Here is a 20,616-nt window from a genome sequence, read left to right as displayed (position 1 = left end):
TGGCCTGCCTGCTTTTGGCCTGGAAATCAAACCAAAAAAGAAGGAGAGAGGGGAATTTTTGCAAGCTACCTTCGGCTGCTATACATGTTGCAAGTTCTACAAAGAACAAAAGCCAAAAAGGGGTGTGGCGGAAACTCTGTCTCAAAGATGGTACTTTGGTGGCCTGTTGACATGTGAAGCAGACAGAGACTGCAAAAGAAGCTTTGCTGTTGTCTCTGCATTCTTTGGCATATTTCAGACCAAGGCTATTGATACAATTTCTCCACAAACAGTTGCGCAGCACCTGAAGGGAACTCCATGTTAAACCCACAAATTCCAGGGGAGCACAGAATACTGGACGCAGAATGTACCTTCCCAAAAAACTCAAGCTTCGCATTTAACACCCCGCCCCCCATCAGCATGTTTCAAGTCCTCATGGGACGGCAAAGATGTGCTGGGAAACGTATGGAGCAATGTCTGCTAAGACTCCGCAGAAGCCAGAGAGGTGGCTTGGGCAAAACTCCTTCCCCTTCCCCTTTGACTAATAAAGCAAGACACATGCAAAATAGTAAAAACTGGAGAATAAATTCTGCCAAGTGAAATAATTGCAGAACCCAGTGTTTCCTGGTGCTGAATTTCAAGTGCAGAATTTCAACTCCCTGCCACACCCAGGGCGTAATGCACACAGCCGTGTTCATAAAGCCTACATTTGCTAGCTTGTGAATCCTACAGTATAACCCTGGATGGGGTGCCCAAAGAGAAAAATCTAAATGATTTAGTATCCCCTCTTCCTCTAATTAACAGCAGGGATTGCAGCCCACTTCCCTTCACAGCAAGACTACCTCCAAATCCCTCCTTCCATCCACATCTATTCTAGACACCCTACCATTGTGGTTAACTGTCAGCTCTTTAGGTCTGCCAGGCCAGAAGACCAGAACTGGGAAGGATGTGCCACATGGCGATATTTTTAGAGCAAGGTATGAAACCTGTCTGTGGGCTGCGTGCCCTCCACCCTCTCGACAGAACTCCATGGCTTTGAAGTTTTACGGCCTTAGAAAAAGGCCTGCTGGGGTACATTTGGGTGGCGTCCAGGGCAACGTTGGAACACAGGCAGCAATTCACTCCACTTCATTTGCGGCAGGCCATTCACCATCTCAAATGGCTGACGAAAGCCAGAGCAGCTCAGCTCCTGCGTTTAAAAAAGGCTACCAACTGCGGCATTAAAGCAAACTGTCAGGGCTGTCTTGTTCACAGCACTCCAAAGCAAATGCCACAATCTCTTCCTCTAGAGTTCACCGGGCGCAAGGATCGTCTACAGCAAGCCTTCAAGTCAAAAGGAATTCCACTAGCCAGGCTTTACTGCTGAGGGGTCAAAATTAAACAGGCTGGTTGAGACCTGAACAGCAGCGCACTCAATGCCTTAGAGAAAGTAACCAACTACAGTGGTACCTCGGGTTACATACGCTTCAGGTTACATACGCTTCAGGTTAGAGACTCCGCTAACCCAGAAATAGTGCTCCAGGTTAAGAACTTTGCTTCAGGATGAGAACAGAAATCATGCTCCGGCGGCGCTGCGGCAGCAGGAGGCCCCATTAGCTAAAGTGGTGCTTCAGGTTAAGAACAGTTTCAGGTTAAGTACGGACTTTCGGAACAAATTAAGTACTTAACCTGAGGTACCACTGTAATTGCAAACTGTCCAATCCCAGACAACCCTTCAAAAATGTGTTCTATTCTGTGGCACCCCCTATAAGTACGCACTGACACATTAAAAGCAGGACCCTACTGAACACACATAAACCAGTGTTGCTTATGTCAAAATTCCAAGCCGGTTTTGTGCTGCAAACCCTGGTTTTATGCCACCGCAACACAGACATACTTGGGAGAGAGGGCCCAGTGAACACCTGAAGTTTTGTGCTGGCTTTGTGGTACAAACTCTGGGAGCCCTCATGTCTGAGGATATGTTCTGAAAGCACAGGAGGCAGCAACCTTGTTGCTGAAGCTAAGCAGGTCTAGTTCTGGTCAGTGCCTAGAGGTGTGGACGGCCTGGGAACCCTTGGCTTCTGGGATATAAGGAAGGTGAGATATAAATGCAGAAAATAAATACCCTCTAAGCACCTGGTTAATCACCGCTGCTTTAGGTAAAGGTAAAGATAAAGGTATCCCTGACAATTAAGTCCAGTCGTGAACGACTCTGGGGTTGCAGCGCTCATCTTGCTCTACAGGCTGAGGGAGCCGGCATTTGTCCACTTCCGCAGATAGCTTTTCCGGGTCATGTGGCCAGCATGACTAAGCCGCTTCTGGCGAACCAGAGCAGCGCATGCAAATGCCGTTTACCTTCCCGCCAGAGTGGTACCTATTTATCTACTTGCACTGCGTGCTTTTGAACTGCTAGGTTGGCAGGAGCTGGGACTGAGCTCACCCCAACATGGGGCCTTGAACCGCCGACCTTCTGATTGCCAAGCCCAAGGCTTAGTGGTTTACACCACAGCGCCACCCGCGTCCCCCACTGGTGCTTTCAGCTACCACAATAAGCAGCTGCAAGGGAGAAACCGGGGCACTATTTCCCCCACCACCATCAGCCATCGTGGGGATCGGCCCCAGGCCTGGTTGAGATGCACTGCAGGTCAAAGGAGGTCTTCCCAGGTGCTGCCTGAAAATGTCTTTAAGAGCCCCTGCTCTTGCTGGACTGATACATGGTGGAGCGTCCATCAGAGCCACTTTTCAAAAGGAAGCTCATAAGAGGAAGCCAGAGGATGTGATCAATAGCTGCCCACTGAATCTGCCACTCAGGTTATACTCAGCTAACTTGCAGTGGAGCCAGCGATGAAATACAGCCCCAGAAGGCAGCTCCCCAAACACGGCAGCTCAGTTTATAGCTCCAGCTGTCAGGACGGCTCATCCTTGACAGCTCATAGCGGCTCCTGGAAATGAAGCACTTTTGCCATTCCATTGTGCAACTGACAGGCTTTATGGACTACGTGATGCTGCTCAGAAGCAGCGGCTCCTGCATTTTCTGCATTCCGGCTGCCGAAGTCCGCGTCAATCCTTTTGGCGAGGGGCGCTGTGCTACCTGCCACAGGAGCGCAGGGATTCCGGGGAATGTCTGAGGGTGCATCAGCCAGACTGGCTTGCCCTCCCCACTGCCCTGAGTGAACCGAGGGCAAGCCCCACAACACCAGCCAACACAACAGCAACCACCAACACTGTGGCCACTCGCTGCAGGGAAGGTTAATAATAAACTTATAGCCTGCCCCTTTATTAAAAGTACCGTATTTTTTGCTCTATAAGACTCACTTTTTCCCTCCTAAAAAGTAAGGGGAAATGTGTGTGCGTCTTATGGAGCGAATGCAGGCTGCGCAGCTATCCCAGAAGCCAGAACAGCAAGAGGGATCACTGCTTTTGCTGCGCAGCGATCCCTCTTGCTGTTCTGGCTTCTGAGATTCAGAATATTTTTTTTCTTGTTTTCCTCCTCCAAAAACTAGGTGCGTCTTATGGTCTGGCGCGTCTTATAGAGCAAAAAATACGGTAATCAAAGTGGCACACAACAAAACCAAGAAAGCACAGGATGGTATTCCAACTAACATGTCCGATCGGTGTAAGGATTTCTGCTTGCACAATGGAAGTGCACCCCAATCCCTGCACGCCCCTTAAATCTGTTTTTGGGGTTCCCCCCAGGCCCCTGAAGCAGATTTGGGGAAGGGTGCAGGGTGTGGGGGCCAGGAGAGGAAAGTTTAATTGAGCAAGCGTTGATCCTTATGCTGACAGGACACACTCGTTGGATACCACAGAATATTGGATATATTACTGATATAGTATGATCAGTAAAATGCAAAGAAATGCAACCAAAAACTTAAAAACAAAACAAAAACACAAGCCTGGCAGCTGCAAGAGTCGGTTATGTTATACATTACCTTGCCAACAAGGTACATTACCTTGCCAACATCACCTTGCCAACAAAGGTCCGTATAGTAAAAGCTATGGTTTTCCCAGTAGTGATGTATGGAAGTGAGAGCTGGACCATAAAGAAGGCTGATCGCCGAAGAATGGACGCTTTTGAATTCTGGTGCTGGAGGAGACTCTTGAGAGTCCCACGGACTGCAAGAAGAACAAACCTATCCATTCTGAAGGAAACCAGCCCTGAGTGCTCCCTGGAAGGACAGATCCTGAAGCTGAGGCTTCAATACTTTGGCCACCTCATGAGAAGAGACGACTCCCTGGAAAAGACCCTGATGTTGGGAAAGATGGAGGGAACAAGGAGAAGGGGAGGACAGAGGACGAGATGGTGGGACAGTGTTCTCGAAGCTACAAACATGAGTCTGACCAAACTGCGGGAGGCAGTGGAAGACAGGAGTGCCTGGCGTGCTCTGGTCCAGGGGGTCACGAAGAGTCGGACACGACTGAACGACTAAACAACAACTTTCACTCACTAAGAACCCCCCCCCCCATTGAAGTAAAGGTGTGTTCTGTTTCTGGTGGATGCCACATGAAGAGGGAGCTGGGTCAAGTCCAACTGGGGGGGGCAATGCAGGGTCATGTTCACTTGCTGAGTCTCCTGAGATGGCGCTGAGTGCAAGGGACACTGATCTCAATTCCCAGGCAGCCCTACATGGGAGCAGGTAACTGGTCCTCTGAAGGCTAGAACCAGCACCATGAAAGGGGCTCCAAACCAAAAAAGAAGCCACAGGAATAGCAGTTGTGGGAAGCCACAGGCAGAGAGTGTGTGCTTGAGCTCAGCGTGCTATAAAAGCTTTGTGTTATCTCTTACATCTTGGGGTCTAGGTAGGTTTGCCCAGGTCCATTCACTGGGAGCTTCATGCATGTGCCGGGAGCCGGAGCCAGGTCTCCCCGATTCAGATCCAACACCCAATCCAACTTCTCAATTTACACAGCCAATTGCAAAATAATGCGACTTGTGTGGCTAGATGCAGGTCTTTTAGTAATGCTATGCAGAGCGAAAGCAGCTTGGGTTTGAACCCCCCACGGCAGGCTGCATTTACTGCAGTGCCACAACATTTAATCGGGGCCGGCCCACCCATGAGGCACAGCATGGCAACTGCCTCAGGCGGCAGAATCCACTGGACCAGCAGATCTTGTTGTTGATTTGCTTCCTCCCTTGTTCCCAATCATAGATGTAGATCCTCTCTTACCCTTTCTTCCCTGGCGGGGAGGGGGGGAGCCATTTTGGGGTCCACCTCAAGTGCTGAAATGTCTTGGGCTGGCCCTGCATTTAATTCTGTTTTTCCACCACCCCAAGGGAAAATTCATCATTCCTGTTTTATGAATGGGGTACTGGTGCCAAGAATGTCTGGATCTGCCAGGGCCTTGAAGTGAGTCCAGCTTCACAGGTCTTCCACGTCCAAGTCCAACATTATGCTCCACTGCACTAAGACTAACTCTCCACTCAATCTAGTTCATCTTTTGAAAATCAAAGATGCTAACTGCTCCCATGTCTTCTGAGCTGTACAGATATCCGCTTCCAATCAACCAATACCCACCCTCTCTCCTTCTTCTGCTGCAAGCCGGTAAGACGACAGCATCCAGCAGGAGGGCTTATTATCCTGCAGTTGACTCTACTTGCTCTCTAGAGTAATCCATGAGCTCATCCAGATCAAGTTCCACTTTCCCCATCCTCAGCTGTATTCATAGACGATTAGGTAAAGCATTTACACCCTACTCCACTGCTGAAAAGGATCCCAAAGCGGCTTGCATAAAACCATTAGCAAACAAGACAGGCCCTGCTCTTCGGAGCTGATCATATTCAATAAGCTTTCTTCACCTGATAAGAACTCTGCATTGCTTTACAAACCACATGCCAGAAAGAGATAGCGCCTCATGAGCCTCTCCTTTTGTTCAGAAATAGATAGGAATGATGCACATTGTGTTTGGCTGTGGTGCCTGTTGGTATGGTGGACCAAGGAGAATAATCTTGCCTGGTTCTTTGTACAGGTTGGCTTAAAAATCCAGACATATTTTCAACGAGGCTTCACCCCTATGGCATCCAGTAAAACAAGTGGCAGGGCCAATCCTGCGGGTAAGCTTAAGGAACAAACATCAAAATTGTCTGTATGACATGTGCACTTTAAAATATTGCATGCTGGTTTAGAGACTACACTGCACTTACAACTGCCTTGCTTTCAATCCTGACCACACTTGTTCAGTGTTTTATTGGTCAATGAAATCTGAAGATGCTTTCTATCTCTGCCTAGGATTTCAAAACGCAGCATTTTACTTAATCGAGAACATGTTGCTCCAACTTCACAGGAACCAAGGAAAGCTGAAGCATTAAAATGTTATACCTGGTTCAGCTTTCTAAGAATCTCTTGCTCCCCTCTTTTAAAAAATCAAGTTTTTAGTCCTTAAGGGTTTTGTGGTAGGCTTGACACAGTGTGGGCAATGTCCCAGGTGCCAGAAAAGATGCAGGATAAAACTGCCCATGTCCAGAGTCCAGAGCTTCAGCTCCTTGCCACTCCCCCTGCCTGGAAAAACTCTGTGGTGGGTCAGAATAATGTAAAATAGGCAAAATCATGTAACTCGTCTTGATTTAAATAATTTATACAGTTTACACATTTATTTTTAAAAAGTCTGGACTACAGACAGCCCTAGAATCATAAAATTGAAAGGGACCCGATGGATCATCTGCAGGAATCCTGCCCACAGCTGCCCCTGGCTGGACTCAAACCACCAACCTTCTGGTTAACAGCCAGACGCACTACTATCAAGGTAGCCTTCTTCATCAGCCTTTCCTGAACCACAGAAGCTCTTCGGCTATTCCCCCATATCTTAGCCCCAGTAATGATTACAAAGTACAGATCTCCAATGCCCAGCACCTTTCTTGCCCATCTTCTGTAGACTGCAGGAACTCTAGACAGGCAGCTTCTCCCTTCTGCGTCTTGCATATCACATAGCGCACCACTGGCGCAATATGCGGGGAGAGCCGTAGCAGGAGGAAAGGGAGAGAGCTGTGCTCACGTTCAGTAGATGCCTCCCAATTTCCCAAGTCTAACATGCAAAGGAACAGGATGAGGCTTTTACATCGGATCTATTAACTAATGACATTACATGCATCAGAGAGTTGGAACAACCTAGTAGGATGCTTGCCAAGGCCTCTTGCTTAGCACTTTTGTACAAACAGGGAGGCTTTTACATGTGGATGTTCTCAGATGTCTTATGCTACAGGTGGGTTGTTTTAAACTGAATCTACCCCAACCTACACTGAGAAAGAATATTACTTTTTAAACTGCCGTTTCGAGAAGGCATTTTACTTTTTTACATTGCTGCCACAACTTAAATCCAGAACGCCTTTCCCAGAAAGCCAAACATGTCGTTTCCCAGGACAAGGTGCTATTTTTAAAGAAGAGAGTTACACTTCAAAAATTTGCACAACAATTTAGAATGGTGGCCTGTTCCAGGAAACCCAGTATGGCTAAGTTACAAAACCTTCGTACCAGACACAAGATATGCTCACACATGCTATTTATTAGTATGGACCATGGGCCCACGTACAGCCCTGCTATACAAAAGTGAAAGAAACCTCCAAATTCAGTAAAAAAATGTAGGGCAATAATATCCCAGAGAGCAGGGCTTCCGAGGAAGTTTGAGAAAGCAACGTACTGAAAAATGAGTCACCAACACAATGCTCTGTCACGGCCTTCTCAGACTGCATGGTATGAACCAAAGCTTCATTTAGCCTGGGAAGGACTGTGGGCAGCCATCCCACGATCTAGACTGGGAGAGAAATGTGCTCCTGAGCCAAAATCAGAGGCCCAAGAGGCTCCCTGTTTGCCACTGGAGACTAGAAATGAACTTCAGCACATTCCTCTGCATGGACGACCCAGTAAGAACTAAACCTTTCTTGGATATGCTGATTGTCCCCATCAAATCAACACATTTGCACCCAAGGCCTCCAGAGCTCTGCTGTTTTCGTAACTGTGCAATGGATCAACCCAGCTGGTCATCTACCTGTGCTGGGCCTGTGGCTTTGGTCTCTGAAGAGTTTTTACTCTCCTGTTTAGCTTTTCCTTGCACTGAAGGCCAAGTCATAAACCAGGGAAAGGTATAAAACCAAACATGCTACTGAATGCAAACTGAAAGTCCACTCAAACAGGCGGTAAAATGAAAACTGCTCCAAGTTTAAAACAGCGACCTCAGCGGATTACCTGGGGAAAGAGGAGCGTTTCTGTGAGGTTTTTGTCCCCTGGACAGCAACAAAGGTAGCTCCTTGGAGATGGCACACTTTGATATAATGATAGTCACGCCCAAGCATCTCTTGCAATTTACTGGACTCAAATATCGTTACAAAAATGAAGTTTTGTTCCTTGAAGAATGCCACTTGCTAAAGCAACTGCTATTGCAGGGCTGCAGAAGCTCCTGTCTCCTTCAGCCAAGGGCTTTTCTCTCTTGCATACCTCCCTGGCTGAAGATCCATTACTCACCTTTGGGCAGAGTATCTCTGTCTGCTGGATCATGATAAGGGCAGACGCAATCAAAGCGCCTTGACGCACATAGTTCACAGGATCATTTGTCATTGGCTCGAGCAAATTAATTGCTTCCTATTCGGAGAAAAAAAGAAGAGCACACATAATATTAACTGTATTACTTTTTAAACACCAGGCTTTCATCAGGATTATCAGATTAGGATCTTCAAGAAGGCCATGGAATAGAGCTTTGCTTATTTTTATTGAGATTGATATATTTGCCCACCACACAGATAACAGGGCAAAGGGTGTGAAAACAGTGATTACTGTTTTCTAAAAAGCATTTCCTCAATTTAAGCTCAAAAACAGAAGGAAGATTTAACACTTTCCTGAATGAAATCTGTTAGAAGCTTAGGTGTGACAGGTAAGCAATTTATCTGATGCTATAGATGATGCCTATTTTAGGCAACGGGGAGTTTTGTTTTGTCTCGCCACTACCAGGCTTGATGAGCTCCTTGAACATCAATGCACTTTAGTTGACTCATTGATGTGCCTCAGGGCTCACACTGAGAAAATCCTATTCCCCAATTACACTTTCACCTCTCTCAAAGGAGCAGTCTCTGAATTGGACCTCTAAAAATTTAAGAACCTGGGTTGAGGGGAAGCATGTGAGGAAAAGGAGGGAACATCTAAAATGTATGGAAATACTTTATAGGAAGACAGGAGTGCCTGGCGTGCTCTGGTCCATGGGGTCACGAAGAGTCGGACACGAATAAATGACTCAACAACAACACAACAACACAACACACGGATGACTTCATCAATTATAGGGGTATCAAAATTGTGTACCTCCATGTGACTAAAAGCTGAAATGTGGTATTATGTAATTCAAACGCACTCAGATTGTTAGAAAAACTGGGTATTTGCAAACTCCCCCCCCCAAAAAAAAACCCCCCACCTCACACCACACAGAAACTTGGAATTTGGTGCAAACCTAGTTGAAGGCCTGGAAAGTAATTTTTCTACATCTGATGATCAAAACCCAGGACATGATGATGTGCATCAGAGGGCAATACTCTTAGCACAGAATGGGCTGTAGGAACCTCAGCCTCTTACACACCTGAATCAGCATTGTGGGGATTCCCAGGAGCAGAAGAAGAAGAGTTTGGATTTGATATCCCGCTTTGTCACTACCTTTAAGGAGTCTCAAAGCGGCTAACATTCTCCTTTCCCTTCCTCCCCCACAACAAACACACTGTGAGGTGAGTGGGGTTGAGAGACTTCAGAGAAGTGTGACTGGCCCAAGGTCACCCAGCAGCTGCATGTGGAGGAGCGGAAACGCGAACCCGGTTCCCAGATTACGAGACTACCGCTCTTAACCACTACACCACACTGGCTCTCAGCTGAGCAGCTGAGTACGCATACATTCCATGCCAAATTTACTCACTAACCCACTTTAGAGCTGGAAAATGGATCTGATGACCCACTTAGAATCAGAGAGGTGGAAGAGACCTCAAAGGGCGTGCAGCCCAATGCCCCCCACCTGCCAGGCTGACACAGGAAATCCAACTACTATAGCATCCTTGACAGAATCAGATTTAAAAATCACCTGAAGAAGCCATGACTTAAATAAAAGACAGGCTGATGAAGTACAGGTTTAGTGTACAAAGGGTTATTATTCTGAACTTTTTGTTTCTTTCACAGCACAAGCTTTCCAAAGCCTTTGCTCTAATTATATGGCCTTTTACAAGGCCGAGTTGTATTCTTGTGCATTTATTGGCCCAGGCCTAATCTGTGACATTGCGTGAGTTCATGCCTATTTATAGCGGATGCGTGAGGGAAGTGCCTCTTTGGCCTAACTAAAAGCTTAACTTCGTTTCCAATCTCCCCAGTTCTAAAATATTAACTTGGCCTTTAAAATAGGTTGATGCAGGCCCTGGAAGACACACTGATATAAACAGATGCTCAAGATCCTTTATTTTAGGAATAAACAATAAAGAAGTACAGAGCTGCAGCCAAGCAGGTTCTATTATCCTGCCCATACAAATTGAGAAATAAAACAGACTCAGACTGTGAATACCAAACGGCTGACCATTTTTGTCCACTACAGGCAGATGCTCGCACTACAAAGAGGGGGTAAAACTGGGGCTTACTCCACCCTTCCTGCAAGACAGGTGCTTAGTTCACATCACTGTCTGGTGGAGAGAGCATGCCCTGGCGAGGGAGGAGAGGAAGATCCAGATCTTTAAAAGGAAATGCCTCTTCAAGAGATGGGCCAAGGAGTCTGAACAAGGGGGCATAATGGATTTGTGGGTTGGTGGAGCAAAGTGAAATACCAAGGGCACTTCCCAGTCAAGAGAAGGAACTTGTTATTGTCAAAGAGCACTTACAGTTGCTCCTGCAGCTCTGGAGACCTATAAACACCAATCTAGCACTGAGGCAGCTATTCCCAGGTCCATCAGCAACAGGGGACCATTCCATTCATAGAATCATAGAGTTGGAAGAGACCACAAGGGCCATCGAGTCCAACCCCCTGCCAAGCAGGAAACACCACCAGAGCACTCCTGACATATGGTTGTCAAGCCTCTGCTTAAAGACCTCCAAAGAAGGAGACTCCACCACACTCCTTGGCAGCAAATTCCACTGTCGAACAGCTCTTACTGTCAGGAAGTTCTTCCTAATGTTTAGGTGGAATCTTCTTTCTTGTAGTTTGGATCCATTGCTCCGTGTCCTCCTCTCTGCGGCAGCAGAAAACAACCTTTCTCCCTCCTCTGTGTGACATCCTTTTATATAAGGCATTGTTTCCAGGCCTTTGACCATTTTGGTTGCCCTCCTCTGGACACGTTCCAGTTTGTCAGTGTCCTTCTTGAACTGTGGTGCCCAGAACTGGACACAGTACTCCAGGTGAGGTCTGACCAGAGAAGAATACAGTGGCACTATTACTTCCCTTGATCTGGATGCTATACTCCTATTGATGCAGCCCAGAATTGCATTGGCTTTTTTAGCTGCCGCGTCACGCTGTTGGCTCATGTCAAGTTTGTGGTCAACCAAGACTCCTAGATCCTTTTCACATGTACTGCTCTCAAGCCAGGTGTCACCCATCTTGTATTTTTGCCCAGTTCTCTAATCTGTCAAGGTCGTTTTGAAGTGTGATCCTGTCCTCTGGGGTGTTAGCCAGCCCTCCCAGTTTGGTGTCATCTGCAAATTTGATCAGGATTCCCTTGAGTCCATCATCCAAGTCGTTGATAAAGATGTTGAATAAGACCGGGCCCAAGACAGAACCCTGTGGCACCCCACTAGTCAATCTTCTCTCTTCACCAGTTTATGTACCTTCCCCCAAAGGACTGTGTGCACATTGCTTGAGACTACGCCAGCATGAAAGGTGACTCTGCTCTTCCCTCTTCATTTCTCTCCTGGTCCTGGGAGACAGTGGTGCAAGCGAGGGTGAGGAAGCACCTGGCCCTTCACTTGCCTGGCCTGCCTTTTCCTCCGGCTCTGACGCTTCTCCTGCCTCTGATTCTTGCCTCCTGGCTGGTACAGGTCCCCACAGACCGCTGCCCCCCCTTCTCCTGAGTCAAGACTCCAGCCCCTCTTCGCCCGGTGCACACATGTCAGCGTGCTGTCAGTCGTTGACAGTAAATCAATTCCGGAAAGTTAATCCGGGTATATCAGGCTTCTGCAGAGCCTGTGAGAGTGTGGCAAGGCGGAGGAGATCCTCAGAAGATGAAGTGAAACAGGAATGCGAAAGGGCAAAAAGCACAGAGCAGAATCCGTGAGCTGAATGTAGCAGATGCTCTGTTATATGGGAGTCTGCAAACAGGAAGGGGTAGCTTACACAGAGAGAGGAAACGCCAGTAATTGATCATGGTGGAAAGGCACAGAGAGATGAAGAGCTGGTCTGCAGGAGGCCTAACAGCAAAAGCAGCGGCCCATGAAGGCCCTCGGTTCAAGTCCATTTGAGATTATTGGCCTGGGAGTAGCTGCCTAGACACTCAACTGGTGTCTGTCAGGATCCAGAGTTGTAGAAGTGACTGTAAGTGTTACCTTTGACAATAAAGAGTTCACTATCTGCTGTGTGCATTCCTTTGGCTGAGAAATGCCCCTGACAGGTACTTAGGAAAACTGCAGAGAGCATGCGCCTTTTTAGGAACCATTCCCTTTTATCTCCTAGGAAGGAAAAACTGGTCAGATGGTGTCTGTATCATCTAAAAACAAAGATAGGATGTATTTTTCTTCAAAAATGATACATTAAATTGACTTTAAATCGGATGATAGATCCACTTTTCTATTTTGAAGTCTTACGCTGCAATCCTAACACAAGGAATCACAGTTACATGCAGCACACTGTATGGTGCATTTATTGGGCAGCGTGGACTTTCTGGAGTTGCTTCCAACCATGAATTCTTCAGGTATAGGTAGCAGCCTCGATGGAAGAGGAAGGGCGGCAAGCCTGGGCCCTGTTGTCCTTACCTTGTTCCCGGTGCCAGCACAGCAGATTCCTAGGGCCATGGCTGCTCCGTAGCGGACATGGGGGTTGTAACTTTCTGACAACAAGGAAACTACACTTGGACACTGTTCAGGAGTCCTGAAGGAGGAAGAAAAGAGAAAAGCAAAGAGAGCAATCACATTGAAGTGTAAAGAGCACCACACCTTTTAAAAAAAAATTATTTAATCATTTTTTGAATTAAAAAAACAACCGCAAAAGACACATACAACAAAAACCATAATAACACTAATAACAATTTGACATTTCAGATTTGAATACACTGATATACCTATGACTACACCTTTTAAACAATATTTTCCCACCTCTCTCTCTCTCTCTCTCTCTCTCTCTCTCTCCCCTACTTCCCACCACTATCCGCCTAGTCGCTTAAATATTCCTTCCATATTTCTTCATATTTATCCATTCTTAATTTGCGTTGACATGCAATTCGTTCATATGTAGCTAATCTGTCCATATCATCAATCCATCACACCTTTACAGATGCAAAGTACTGAGCAAAGTCTTGCAATTTACTTCTGCTAAACATAGCTTGGATTCTGCTGCCGCCTGCAAGAGGCAACTCTGACTAGTAATGTAAATAAGAAGGTGATGGGAACGGAGGTTCAGGGTTAAGGCAAGCTGTACCAGGCAATTCTTTCTAAAGCTAGAATAGGCCTGAGGACGATAAACTGCCTCACACATAAAGCTATTTGTCACTTTGTTCTCAAACAACAGCTCAAAGCTGGCATCAAATGAGCTGCTCTGAAGATAGGGAGTGACAAGGCTTTGAATAAATGAACCTAAACATTCACTGTAAAGGTTTTTAGGGCCCTGACACAAACTACATTTGCCTTTCGATTACTTCAGCAATTATTCAACCAAGTTCAACACACATAAAGAGATCAGAATTTATTATTTATTATAAATATTTGTAGACCACTTGTCATTAGAAACGTATTTCCGTGGTTTACAGCAGTAAAAAGAATGTAACGTACAAAAACAAAATGCGCACAGTACGGCATACACAGCAGCCCCAAAACTGAAAATTGTAACAGCTGAAGTCATGAGCCATCGAACACCAAAGCAAACATGGTTTTCAGCAAGTGCCTAAACTGCAGCAGAGTCCATGTACAGTACAGTATGTAACCTCAAGTTACATACGCTTCAGGTTACGTACGCTTCAGGTTAGAGACTCCACTAACCTAGAAATAGTACCTCGGGTTAAGAACTTTGTTTCAGGATGAGAACAGAAATTGTGCTCCGGCGGCATGGCAGCAGGAGGCGGGCCCATTAGCTAAAGTGGTGCTTCAGGTTAAGTACGGACCTCTGGAACAAATTAAGTACTTAACCCGAGGTACCACTGTATCTGGCAGTCAGCTATTCCGGTGTATGAGCAGCAGCACCCTAGAATCGGTATCTGCTTGCATTAAAATACACACACACACACACACACACACACACACTTTTAAACAGTCAGGTCCTTTAATGAATGCGAGCATAGCTGTCAGCTTTTCCCTTTTCTTGCGAGGAATCCTATTCGGAATAAGGGAATTTCCCTTTAAAAAAGGGAAACGTTTGACAGCTATGAATGGGAGTCTTCACGTAAAACCTCTTACAGGAGGGGGGATATGGAATGTAAAGTTTGGCATTATGAAAACAAACCAAAGGTGCACAATGAAGGCTACAGCAAGGAAGAAACATTAAAATCAGGAACTCTGTAAGCCAGCTGCTTTGCAAAGTAGAACATCCCCTCAACCACACTTTCCCGGTACCGTACACTAGCCATGAAATCAGCCATGCTAAGGTGTCAAAAGGGTTCTCAAAGGTCTTCTAGTTCAAACCCATGCGATGAAGAAGACTGGCTCTCCGACAGCATCCTTGAGAGGTGGCGACTTGACCTCTTTCTGAGGCAGCCTGATCCCTCCCGTCAATTTCATCTACACTGATTTCCTTGAAATTTGAACCCACTGGTCTGGGCCCTACCTTCCTTTTGGAGCAAATTATTGATCCATCATTTAAATCCAAAGCTGAAGACAGCCATTGTATTATTTCACAGAATCATGGAATCACAGAGCTGGCAGGGATCTTGAGGGTCATCTAGTCTGACCCCCTGCGATGCAGGAATATGCAGCTGCCCCATATGGCAACTGAACCTGCAACCTTGGCGTTATCAGCACCAGGCTCTAGCCAACAGAAGCAGTCTCTTCTCCAAACCAAAGGCTTTCCATTCTTTCCTTACAAGGATTTGAGGCTCCAGAGACCTCACCATTTTTGTCACTCTTCTTTATCGACAAACGTGCCCATTCCTCTTAAACCATAATTGCTCAGAAGCGGGAAACAGCAATTCGAGACCTGCCCTTTATAAATGAACGTCCTTCGCCACCCTCTGGGCTAACCATAACCCTGCTTCATCATGAAACCGTTTGCGCATGATGTTTGTCGTTTTCCGGAGAATTATACTTTAATTCAAAGGAACACTTGTTCTTGGAAGGTTGAGTGAGCATTCCCGTTCCAGAATGGAGTGATATTTCAATCACGTCCCGTGGGACTTCTCAAATCAAATCCTGTCACTTGCTACTCAGTCCCCCAGAACCCAGAGTCTTACAGCATTCAGCTAAGGCAGCCTTTCTCCACCTGTGGGTCCCCAGATGTTGTTGGACTACAACTCCCATCACCCCTAGCTAGCAAGGCCATAGCTCAGGGATGATGGGAGTTGTAGTCCAACAACATCTGGGGACCCACAGGTTGAGAACCGCTGAGCTAAGGCATTTATTATGGCATAAGCTTCTATGGACTCATTTGCCTTCTGAAAATATGGAAGGCACAAAGCTTTTCCTCTGTGAAAGAGTTAACACTTCGACAGGGGGCAGCAACAGCACATCCACACGCATCACAGTGGCAAAGAGCCGACCCCAACATGTAAGAGGCAACCGCAGACTTTCAAGCACGGTGCAAACATTTAATTTTCACTCCAGCCAGAAATCTAGCCCCCTGCACACGCTAAAAATAGCTATTCTTCAGACGCACAGGACCGATAATGGAAATTTCCAAAACAAATGTACTTATTGAAAGCCACCTGCAGAATACCAAACGCCTCACAGGAGGAAGGGTGAATTTCCTGTTGCCACAATTAGAAATGGAGTGATGCGAACCTACTTTGCAGTAGCCTCACGGCGTCTTAATGGCAGCTGTCTCAACAGCGGCACAACCTGGATCTTTACAAGGATGTCAGATAAAAAGGACAGCTTTAGCCCATAACACTCCAAATGTACAAAAGTAGTGTTATCTGTCAAGGACGGCATTATCGCTAAGTGTATCTGCTTCCAAGGCAGCTATTCTACATTCAATGTAAGAGACCACCCGTTCCTCAGGGACCCTTTCTACCTTCCTTTTTGTTGTATGCTGATGAACTCCTGTGCACCTGACAATTCCTGGCTTTCAGAGAAATAACCGGCAGCAGGTGATGGGGAAGACTCTTGCTCTGCACGGGACCCTGGAGAGTCCCTGTCAGTCTGAGGAGTCGTATTTGAACTAGATGGGCAGATGGCATGGCTGGGAACGAGGTTCCTTTAAATGCTCCTGATGAGCAACCTGTCTGTGCCCCAGGTGTAACTCAAGACAAAAGTGGTTTTCCTAAACAAGAAATCGCCACACGCTACCATTTTCTAGGCCAAGCAACAGGCCCTATGCAAAACACCCCCAAACTAGTTACCTTCTTAAGTTTTGTACTATAACCCCCGCCAGCCCTAGCCACCTGGAGGGCACCAGGCCGCAAGAAGGCTGTTCTCTGTGATTTAGAAATGTCAGTTTGCTGGTTGTTGTTCAGGGTGCACTAGATTGAAGTAATGGGCAGCTCTTCAGAGACAAAATGGCAGCCCGAGAATGTAATCCCATTTGGAAGGCAGCTAAGTCAGTAAGCAACCACCACATTTTGTTGCAGTGAGTTCCTTAAATTAAGCATTATGTGAAGGATCCTAAAGTGAGGAGGAATTAAAAAACCTTTTATTGAGGGTGAAAGAGGAGAGCACAAAATATGGTCTGAAGCTCAACATCAAAAAAACGAAGATCATGGCCACTGCTCCCCTGGCAAATAGAAGGGGAGGAAATGGAGGCAGTGAGAGATTTTACTTTCTTGGGCTCCATGATCACTGCAGATGGTGAGAGCAGCCACGAAATTAAGAGACGCCTGCTTCTTGGGAGGAAAGCAATGGCAAACCTAGATAGCATTTTAAAAAGTAGAGACATCACCTTGCCAACAAAGGTCCGTATAGTAAAAGCTATGGTTTTCCCAGTAGTGATGTATGGAAGTGAGAGCTGGACCATAAAGAAGGCTGATCGCCGAAGAATTGACGCTTTTGAATTATGGTGCTGGAGGAGACTCTTGAGAGCCCCATGGACTGCAAGAAGATCAAACGCATCCATTCTGAAGGCAATCAGCCCTGAGTGCTCACTGGAAGGACAGATCGTGAAGCTGAGGCTCCAATACTTTGGCCACCTCATGAGAAGAGAAGACTCACTGGAAAAGACCCTGATGTTGGGAAAGATGGAGGGCACAAGGAGAAGAGGACGACAGAGGACGAGATGGTTAGACAGTGTTCTTGAAGCTACCAGCATGAGTTTGACCAAACTGCGGGAGGCAGTGGAAGACAGAAGTGCCTGGCGTGCTCTGGTCCAGGGGGTCATGAAGAGTCGGACACAACTGAACGACTAAACAACAACGAAGGATCCTACTATTAATCCATTACAATGTACTAGGTTCCCCCCCCATGTATTTCCATATACACCGTGCCAAATACACACCACCTGTAGAGTAGCTACCCCAAACCAAAGTTTTTGTGACTCACAAAATCACAGCAATAATTTGAGAATCTACGTGGTGCTCCGTTCTCTAGAACAAAACATGCCGCAACAACTGCACATGCTCACCAAACTAAATCCTAGTTGGTTGACCAAGACTGCTTGACATATTAGCCACAACTTTATCTTTAATACACAACATCTGTTGGGAAACAAAGTTTTACACCGTCAAAAACACTGATTAGTTCACCTACTTCCAGGTAATGCACGTAAGATTCATTTGCAGGCAATACTACACAGGAAAGCCATAAACTCACCCAAGATTTTAGGGACCTCCCGGCCTCAGTTCCCTATTTGTAAAATTGAAGCCCACCTGACAGGGCTGCTGGGAAGATTATTAAAGCACGGCCTGTGATCAACTTGTGCACTTGAAGCACTATGCAGATTACAGTTAAATTGTCGTACAGTGTCGTTTCCCCTGTATTTATGGAAGACTTAAAAAGCTCCTGCTACCAGGGAGCACCTTTTGACTGCTGTGAGAAAGGGAACAGTGCATTTTTACATGCTCAAGTGAAAGGGGCCAACGTTGATTGGATCAACCCATTCAGAGTCGGGGATGAGAGTCGTGCGCTTTAGGTTTGGAAAGCTGGACGGCGGGGGTGGGAGGAAATAACCTTGCACGGCTCTTCTCCAGATGCAAAAGAAAAGAGGGAGGGGAAGAGAATATCTGCTCATTTGTTGCTTTGCGTTTTAAGCACTTGGAGCTGGGTGCACTGGAATGAGTCAATCAACAGATGATACCAGCAGAGCGTACACGTTCGGAGGAAGCTGCACAGAAGGCGAGAGGCAGAGAGGAAGGGCTGGTCAGCGCTCAAGGGACATATTAAGTATGTAAAAATTACCAAAAGAAAACGGCAGCATGACAGAGGAGGGAGGGAGCCATCGACTCGAGCCATTCTCCTCCTCCTCCTCTGGGCTTGACAAGAGAAAGAAATCAGCGGCGTAATCGCAAAGTGAACCGGACTGCGGTGGGAAATTCAATCGCAAGTGTGCGTGGCTGGCTTGGAAGAAAGCAATGCAATTAGAGGGAGACATTCTAAGCATCCAGTGTGCGGCAAATCAGGAACACACGTCCTCCAAGGAAACGGATCCAGCTCAAGTACTAGGGGAATTCCGCTAAAATCCAGGGAGTGGATAAATAAGGTAAGGCATCGGTTGTTTTAAAACTGTTAAAAGGCAAGGATGGTGATGTGCCCTTTGTATATCGAGAAACGCCATAGGAAAAAACTGAATGCAAATGCAGAAATCCAAGGGGGCCACTTTCGTGTGCTTGTTTATTAGAGAGAAGGAATTGGTAAAGGTTCCTCTCAAAAGGGATTTAGAAGTCAAGTCTGTCTGGTCAAATGGTTCACGAACTGTAACTCCGGTAAGATGATTATTTGCTGTCTTCCCACTGAACAAGTAATTCCCCCCTATAGTTCTAGCCTGCAACCACCTGCAATAAGTACCATTAATTCAATGCGAGTTTCTTCTGAGTAAAAATGAATAGGATGGTACTATTAGCTTACAAAATAAATAAATCCTAAATTGATTTTATCTGCCCTTCCACCTGATGAACAAGCAGGGAGGCACATAGTAAGGAAGACTGCATCAGTTTGCAAGCTGTAGGTCTCTCAAGAAATGGAATTTACGGAGAGAAAGAACTGGGAATTATTCTCAGAGCTCAACTACTGAGAAGGGGAGCAAAGCTGTACCCAAACAGTATAAATAGTTATCTCCAGAGCTGTTTCCCCCCCAATTTCAAGTTTTTTGCAACATCACAACCTTGAAAACTCAAACCTCGGATGGTATAAATTTTCAGCATATGCCACCTTGCCGCACCTCTAAGTTCAGTGTAACAATTCTAGCCCATCAACAAAAATAAAAACATGACATGTGTATGTTCTATTATGTAGGGCGAGCTCTTCGGCACAGGAGGAGAGGCACCGTGCGAGGACACAAGGATCTAATTCATTACCCAACTCTTCAACATTCATTTTTTAAGGTTTTCGCTTTAGGGAACAGTCTGACTATTGGGACCTATAATAAAGAGATGGATCCAAGCCAGCGTACTCATTTTTAAATACTCTTTGCGTGCATCCAAGGAAGGACCATGATATAAAATTGCACAAGAGAGAGAAGACCCTCATGTGGTAGCAGATGAATAGCTTACGATGCTGGTCTTTCACCAGGACCGCACTGGGCCGGAGAGGGAGACCAAGCTCCTAGAATTTACAGTATGTCCCAGTAACACATGCTCTCCGAACAAATCCTACCGGGTGCTGAAATGGCCTTGCCTGTGAACATGTCTGGATCCGGCAATGGATCTGCACAGCCAATCACGGCGGAGGGGACCGTGTTGCGCTGGGCAGCTCTGCTCATTCTGATGGTCATCATCCCCACCATTGGGGGGAATATTCTCGTCATACTGGCCGTATCCTTGGAGAAAAAGTTGCAATATGCCACCAACTACTTCCTCATGTCTCTGGCAGTGGCCGATTTGCTGGTTGGTTTGTTTGTGATGCCCATAGCCCTTCTTACCATCATGTTTGGTAAGTACTGGCCTCTGATCCTCTGAAGTTATGTTCTCTCTCTCTCTCTATATATATATATGTATGTATGCATTTTAAAGCACTGACCAAATTAAGAGCTTTCTGGTGCCTTAAGCCCCTTTGCAAAATGCGGCAAACTACTCAACCTCTTTCATTCTTCCAGACCAATGCTCAGGGAAAATCAGAACTACTGAACACCACTCTGAAATAGCTCTTCTGCCAAGGGGGGAGCTATGTTATAACACACAGAAGTGATAGTTTCATAGTTTAAATGAAAATATACACAGTTCCTATAAAATCAGAAGAAGTTTTTTTAAAAAATTATATCAACTAGAAACATTCACCATGA

General features: G+C 46.2%; 2 protein-coding genes across 3 annotated transcripts in view; one reads left to right on the top strand and one right to left on the bottom strand.

Moving 5' to 3' along the window:
- The window catches only part of PSMD1 (proteasome 26S subunit, non-ATPase 1), a 94,197-nt gene that overhangs the window by 21,080 nt on the left and 52,501 nt on the right, over positions 1-20,616 (bottom strand). The window contains exons 17-18 of the mRNA XM_083442016.1: positions 12,864-12,978; positions 8,412-8,528 (exon numbers count right to left, since the gene is read on the bottom strand). Coding sequence (XP_083298142.1) covers positions 8,412-8,528; positions 12,864-12,978 — 232 coding nt within the window. The remainder of the gene's footprint in view (positions 1-8,411; positions 8,529-12,863; positions 12,979-20,616) is intronic.
- The window catches only part of HTR2B (5-hydroxytryptamine receptor 2B), a 178,364-nt gene continuing 175,457 nt past the window's right edge, over positions 17,710-20,616 (top strand). The window contains exons 1-2 of one of the 2 annotated variants that reach the window (XM_083442311.1): positions 17,710-18,879; positions 19,632-20,267. In XM_083442311.1, coding sequence (XP_083298437.1) covers positions 19,970-20,267 — 298 coding nt within the window. In that variant the 5' untranslated portion in view covers positions 17,710-18,879; positions 19,632-19,969. The remainder of the gene's footprint in view (positions 18,880-19,631; positions 20,268-20,616) is intronic. The other variant, XR_014511740.1, reaches the window with a different exon arrangement.

The sequence above is a fragment of the Podarcis tiliguerta genome (assembly GCF_965153285.1).
Source record: "Podarcis tiliguerta genome assembly, chromosome: 5".
Classification (NCBI taxonomy): Eukaryota; Metazoa; Chordata; class Lepidosauria; order Squamata; family Lacertidae; genus Podarcis; species Podarcis tiliguerta.
The sequence above is the reverse complement of the archived record's forward strand: the minus strand, read 5'-3'. Positions and strand labels throughout refer to the sequence as shown.